Source organism: Mastigoproctus giganteus, chromosome 3 (genome assembly GCF_048544385.1).
Source record: "Mastigoproctus giganteus isolate SK-2022 chromosome 3, ASM4854438v1, whole genome shotgun sequence".
In the NCBI taxonomy this organism is placed as follows: Eukaryota; Metazoa; Arthropoda; class Arachnida; order Uropygi; family Thelyphonidae; genus Mastigoproctus; species Mastigoproctus giganteus.
Genome location: NC_143577.1, coordinates 114,613,270 through 114,620,332, shown reverse-complemented (window position 1 = coordinate 114,620,332; position 7,063 = coordinate 114,613,270). Strand labels below are relative to the sequence as shown.

The 7,063-nt window shown below is 38.0% G+C and overlaps 1 protein-coding gene across 1 annotated transcript; it reads right to left on the bottom strand.

Annotated features, from left to right (window-relative positions):
* Positions 1 to 361: 361 nt before the first annotated feature.
* On the bottom strand, positions 362 to 1,141 carry LOC150088235 (uncharacterized). The gene has a single exon (XM_090370074.1). The coding sequence runs from the start codon at positions 1,139 to 1,141 to the stop codon at positions 362 to 364; it is 780 nt and encodes a 259-aa protein (XP_090226200.1).
* Between the last annotated feature and the right edge of the window lie 5,922 nt (positions 1,142 to 7,063).

Sequence of the window (7,063 nt, the reverse complement as noted above, 5' to 3'; positions counted from 1 at the left end):
AGCAAACTCAACAATATGATCTCCAGAAAATTCATCAGTGAGCTGTCCCAACGAGGGTCCGATAGGTGGACGTTCGTCGCCAGGTTTCTGGGTGTACACTATACTATCAGTATCGCAATAAATGAGGCGATGGTGTAGAGAGGCGATAGCCTTGTAGTGCTTCATTTGGCCATAGGAAGCAACAAAAGAGCCAATGACTGCATTCCTCCATTGGTAGGGTTCCTCTGTTCCCTCGATCGGAGGGAATGCAACTTGCATTATTTCTTCCGACACTAACCTCGTGTGATTTTTGTATCATCCATTAAAAGCTCTACAATGCTTTTGTAAGTGTTACATACTTTTGTACTCACCCTATTAGTTCTCAATGTGAGCCACCCCATAGAGAATTCAAACCCAATTTTCCAAGAACTCGTTTACACGGGTTTGCCTTTATTTCGTACCTATCCATAGCGATACCTTCTCTACTTTTAAAGTCGGAGATGTACACATCTGGTTCAACCTCCACGGGACAGCCCAATGCCTCCTGTTCGATTTTCAAGAAGGTGTCTATGTAATCACCAAATAACAACTTATGGCTCTCTTTGAAATGCCAAACTTCGTAGATGTTATTAATTTTATAACCGCTCTCAACTGCTGGGTAAAACTCAGGCATGCACCATATCCCCGAAAAGCTCCGATCCTCGTGATTACAAGTGGGCGACATCTGCTCGGCACAAGCATCGCATAGTGGGAACACTAGCTTGCCATTGGAGCTTATTGAGAGGATGAATAAGAACTCCTTTTCGGGTGCTGTCACCCTTGCATGGATGATACCAAAGTATGCATTGTGACTATAGTCAAAGTCGCTAAGAATGACTTTAGGGTGACAGCGAGGAAATATGCTGTATTTGCAAACAAATGGATACAACGAACAGAAATCCACATAGTGAATCTCCTCGTTATCCGCCACCTGGTGGTAAAGTTTAAAACAATCAATTATACTGCCTCTGAGAACACTACGTGGAGTAATCGATTTGTGCGTTATGAACGCTGCAACAAAATCTTTCATGGCTGGGTCGTTTTTCTGTTGGGTGTCAAACTGGCATTCCCATACAGAAACCAAGTCATATCCTTGAGACCTAATGAAAGCCTCGCCGTCCATGGATTCAGTGTATAGGGCTCCCATTGGTTTGTTTCTCTGTGTCTGTATAGTGCTAGACCGAAAACACTTCTTGCACCCGTAAGTAGCATCCGTAAAACTCGTAGGCAGTACTATCACAAACCACATAAAAAGGGCCTACTCTAACTTCCCCACCCTGTGATTGAGTGTGTTTAATTTTAATGCTCTTCTGTTGTTTCAACCACGAAAGCCAAGCCAATGCCTTCCTACTCTGTGTGTTGCTCCCTATGTAGCTGCCAGGTGGCAGAATAGCCATTGTGTTTGGTTCTAAAAAGTCTCTGGCGAAGATCCTGCTACATGCACCAGTGATAGTGATGTCTTGACAGAAAGGATCAACCTGCGAGACTGCTATGAAGAGAGAACGGAACTTATTGCGGGAATTTCACAATACCCCTCACGTCATCCAAGTCATAAGCCAAAAGCTCACACTTCAGGTTGTAGGCCTCTCGTGTCTTCTCATGGTACCATAACACGAGTTCCGTACGGGTTTCTTTGCTCAAGAATTCCGATTTAAAATACTTTTGGGCGGGCAAATCACCCACATAATCTAATGTATCTATCTTGTGGAATTCGTGAGGGAAGAAGCCCTTACAGACCTCAAGCAGCTCGAACATTGATGGCAGCTTTTGGAGCGGAACTGCTAGAAATTAATGAGTCCAAGAAGACTATATATGTTTAACGTGGACAGAAAGATACCCAAAATCTACAACCCATCATAGATCGTATGAGGAACTATGTGCTTTATGAAAATATAAGATAGCACGAAGTAGCCGTCAAAACTGCGAAGGTTGTGGGTGACTACTCTCATATTCTTATATTTTGGCTCTGAGTGTCGAAGTTTTCGGCCATCCCTGCCTCGTTTCAAGGTCTCTCGGACTCCTAACAGCTCATCCAAAAACTCTGCCATGCAATTTCGGCCCCATTAAACGCATTCCTGGTTGCCAAAAGAAGCAACGCAGAGCACTGCCATGTGCTCGCCATTTAGCAGACTGTTTCTTTGTCAAAGTAAACAACAGAAACATCGTGCTTCGGGTCCTCAGGTTTTTGAACAAAACAATGTTGTGTTTTATGCAAAGTCTTACAGTGGCTTCAGAAGTCGGGATCGATGCATTTGTGTGCTGTACTAATAAGAAGAGTGCAAACAAATCGGACAGCGATGCACTTCAGAGCAAGTTTTGTTTGCCATGTGTTAGTTAATGCATTATTCGCCTTGGAAATAACGATTGAAAAAAGTACACAGGAGAAGGTTGCTTTCATTATAAACGGTGATAGCTCTGCAACTATCGCACTTGAAAGAGCAATTGGGAGTGCTCAACCTCTTGCGTTTAGGTAAAACTTTAAGGCAGAGGGGGACAATAGTAGTCACTGCCAAACAGAGCTTTCAAAGATTGCACAAGATCATAATGCCCGTCGTGGTTGAGAAGAAATATCTGTTTATCAGCAGCAGGGCCCCGATATAAAACTTCAAAGCCGCACTCTGTAGAAATGACCATAAGTTTATAATCGGGGATCGCACGCTGAAACAGTTCAACCTCATTCAAACCACAACTTCCTAAAGCAACCCCTGCAAGTCCATGTAAATTTGTAGCCCTGGTGGTTTGCATATTACATGTGTCCTCTTGCACCTGGCTGTAAGTTTTAACACCGTCCTGGTGTGCTGAAATACCGACAGCTATTGCTCTGGCAAGACACAAACTGTCGGTATTGTTGATTTGAATGACACCTCTTTTTTTTTTTTTAAAGTCATTCAAATTCAACATAGCCCGTTTTTTATGTTCTCAGAACGGTTGCTCCCCTCCACCTATTGAAGATATTAATTAGAATGATGTTCAGACTCAAGTCGTCCATAAGCATAAACTCACTGTTTGAATGATCGACTGCTATGAAAGCGGACATCACGCGGTCAAACGTCAGATCTGTCAGGGGCATGAATGGGAGATTTATGGGGTTTTTAGACTGGGAACGTCTAAACACAGCCTAACATGTGAATAAACGCCTTGGTTGCTCAAGCTGGCAATTATCTCTTCTAGCATCCATCGAAAGTTCGAAAAAACAGATCACCATCGGCTAGATCTGCTATATCTCTAAACCGGACCTCGTAAGTTTTAAACAAGGCTCGCTTTTTCTTTGAATAGCACTCAACCCCATTCTGTATGTGGTAAAAGCACTTGAAATTATTATTATCATCAAGTGCACCATCTCCATCTCTTTCTTCCTTCTAAAATTAAAAAAAACAGACGCATAAGAGGTGGGTGATTTGTTTTCATGGACAAAATAAAAAAAATAAATAAAATAAAAAAATAATATAGACACACTTACATCCTCATCACCATCAATATCTTCAATGACGATCAAAATAGTAGGGTTCTTTGGAGTTAAATTTCCGCCTTCGGGGAACCCCGAATCTTCCTTAAGCATGACATCACTTGAACAGCCAGCCTGACTTTCGTTACGTGGGGAGTTTAAAATGTTAACCTGCTTGGTGTCAAAGAACTCCACATTCTGAAAGAGTAACGGTTAGAAATACAATGACCATACAATAACTCCATAAGGCAATTTTAAAAATCGAAATTAAAAATTTTTCAGTAATGAGTAAAAATATATATACTCACACTTGAATACTCCAAACTTCTGCAGAATTCAATCTCCACCTCTATCATCCATGCTTCCGTATACTCCTTGTCAAGTTTAATTGCCATCTCTAACACTTCTGAATCATCATCATCACTGAATAAAACAGTTTGGCCAGACATCTTTGGATACGACTAAGAAAAAAAGCAAGTGAGAATTGTGGCCATATTGACCTCTTTGAAAGCAAACTCGTGGATTGAAACGACAGTTGACAACAACCAATCAGCGTTAGAATCAAGAGGTTGTGCACGTCGCAGCCAATAGGGGGTTTTCACGCTAGGAGAGTGAAACAGCGCAAAGGAAACAGCCAACAGGAAACAAGCTTTTCAGTACATCACACAAGCGGCCAATTGAAAAACACATGTGATAATAAATCTGACACCTTTGAAGTAAAAACAACTTGCAGAAAGGATCAACAGAGGGAGTAACCATACATGGGTGCGGGATTTCAAGTGCTAATAGCGCTAGAGTAAAATCAGACTCAGGTAATTTAACATACTTTTTAAAGACTGCTTTGTAAAGACTATATATTCCCAAGTTCGCAAGGTAGATTTGGGCTTATGCCTGGGAGCTACCCTGAATAAGAACACACTTGCACACACACACACACGAGAGTTTAATGTTTGTCAGAGCATATAATTATATGTAAATATATCTTGTATATAAATCATGTATATACTTTTATGTACATAATGTTGAGACTATATTGTGTGTAATTAATAAATGAATGAATGAAAAAACATAGTTATGGTGAAAATATATATATTTAATCACCAAAACATATAAAATTAAAGAAAATAATTAATTTCAGATTCTCAACGGTAAATGAACCCTTTTAAAACAAAGTCGTAGGCTTGGCGCTGTTGATGACATCAGCAGGGTTGGGCGTGAGAACAGAAATGAGTTATTTCCACTATATGAGAGAGCTACAACATGTGATCATAAAGTGACCATCTTATTTTGATGTTAAATAGATTGCAGAAAGGATCGATGGAACCCCATATCGATGGAACCCCATACTTAATTAGAGTAAAAATATATACATTTAATCATCAAAACACATAAAATTAAAGAAAATAATTAATTTCAGATTCTCAATGACAAATGAGTCCTTTTTAAAACAGAAGTCGTAGGCTTGGCACTGTTGATGACATCAACGACTGGGTTGGGTGTGAGAATGGAAACGAGTTGCTTCTTCTACAGTTAAAGTCTTGGGATTGATGCTATGACTGGAATCAAAGAGTCTTAGAAGTAAGAAAGGAAACGAATTGTTCCACTATATGAGAGATACAACACACGGATGAGTTCAAACATCATGTGATCATAAAGCGGTTATCTTCTTTTGAAGTTAAAACTAACCTTTATTTTATTGCACGGTGTACACATTCTGTCGCTTCCGCTACGTCACGAGTGATTGCATTTGTAATCAGATCACTAGATTCTGCGCATATGAAGCGGTAACTTTGGACTTCAGATGCAGTTTGAAATTTTCTCTGTGTGGTTGTAATTTTTCCACAGTTGTAATTTTTTCCAAAATGTCACTGTCTGAAAAGTTTGATGATGTAAGAAAACAGAACGTTGTTTACTATAGACGTTTGGGTCATAGTACCACAGTGCATGTTTCTTGTTATGAATTCGAACCGTATGTGACGGTCGACACAACTAATGCACACATGCAGTTATCAAGAAGACAGTTGACTGAATTCAAAGACAAAATGTCTGATATCTTGCTTTTCATTAGAGCTAAAGATAAAGATGAAATCCAACTGCATCGATTCCGGATCAATACAGAGGACGGTACTGGTGACTTCTATGGGAAACACTCGACCCTGGAACCTGAGGTACGCTTAACCATACATCTTTCTGAAATTGAAGTTTTGTCTACTAGAATCATAGACATAGATTCTTTTCTTCAACGCCTAGAAACCGAAAAGCCTGCATTTCTGTTAATGCAAACAGTTATAATGGAGCACCCTGACAGTGTTAGAGAACGTATAAAGAACGATGTTTTTAACTTCGTTTGATGTCAAGTTTAATGATGTATATTCTTATTACGTAAGAACTGCTGAACCATATACAAGTGTTAAAATTTTTTCTGCTAAGTGTTTGAAAGAAGGAGTAAACACAGAGTTCAACGTTTATGGTTTGTACAATGCTGTAATTTCAATGATCAATGAACTTCATACTGCCTACACTCTGAAATATATGACGGATCAGTTCAGATAAAAGCGATTTACCTTGGCAAGTGTTTGTGTTAATTTTTTTGATTCGTAGCTAGTTCTGTAAAAATCTTATCAATAAAAAATATATCTATTTGTAAATATTGTGTCTTTTTTCTTAGATACTAGAAAAATAAGTTTTTATTTATTCCATTAATCAATAGCCTTAAACTTTGGGAAGTTACTTTTAGAAATGTAAAAGACATTAAATTTTTTCAAATACAAATTTGTATATAGAGTAAAAATTCAAGATGCAGATTGGAGAAATAGATGGTGTCATCGGTCACTGTGTCAGTAAATAAATAAATATACATAGAGATACAAACATTAACAAGCATTGAAAATAAAAACTTTACATTCTAGAATAAAAAGGAAAAACATTGGAAATAAAACACTACAGATCACATCAAATCTTAACTTTTCAGCTTTTCAAAGACAAAGTGTGTCTCTAAACAAGGGGAGACAAATTCAACTTGCAGAATCTTTACTTTTCAGGTTTTTTTTTTTAAAGGCATAGTGTATCTCTAAATATAGGGATACAAATATTATCAAGCATTGGAAATAAACTTTACATTCCCGAATAAGAAGGAAAAACATTGGAAAATAAAATCTTTACTTTTCAGCTTTTCAAAGACAAAGTGTGTTTCTAAACACTAGGAGACAAATTCAACTTGCAGAAAGAACCGACAGATGGAAACGATGTACATATCTATGGGTAAAAATATATATTTAATCATCAAAACACATAAAATTAAAAAATCATTAATTTCATATTCTCACTTCTCAACTTGCAGATAAGACCAACAGATGGAGCCACAATACCACCATACTTAGTTGGGGAAAAAAAAAAAATATATATATATATATACATTTAACAATCAAAACACATAAAATTAAATAAAATCCTTAATTTCAGATTCTCACTTTTCAACTTACAGATAGGACCAACAGATGGAGCCACCGTATTGGGCAAAAATATACATTTAATCATCAAAAACACAAAATTAAAAGGGCCCTCGTTCATACCCCTCAACGAATCAACGCTCTCATTCAT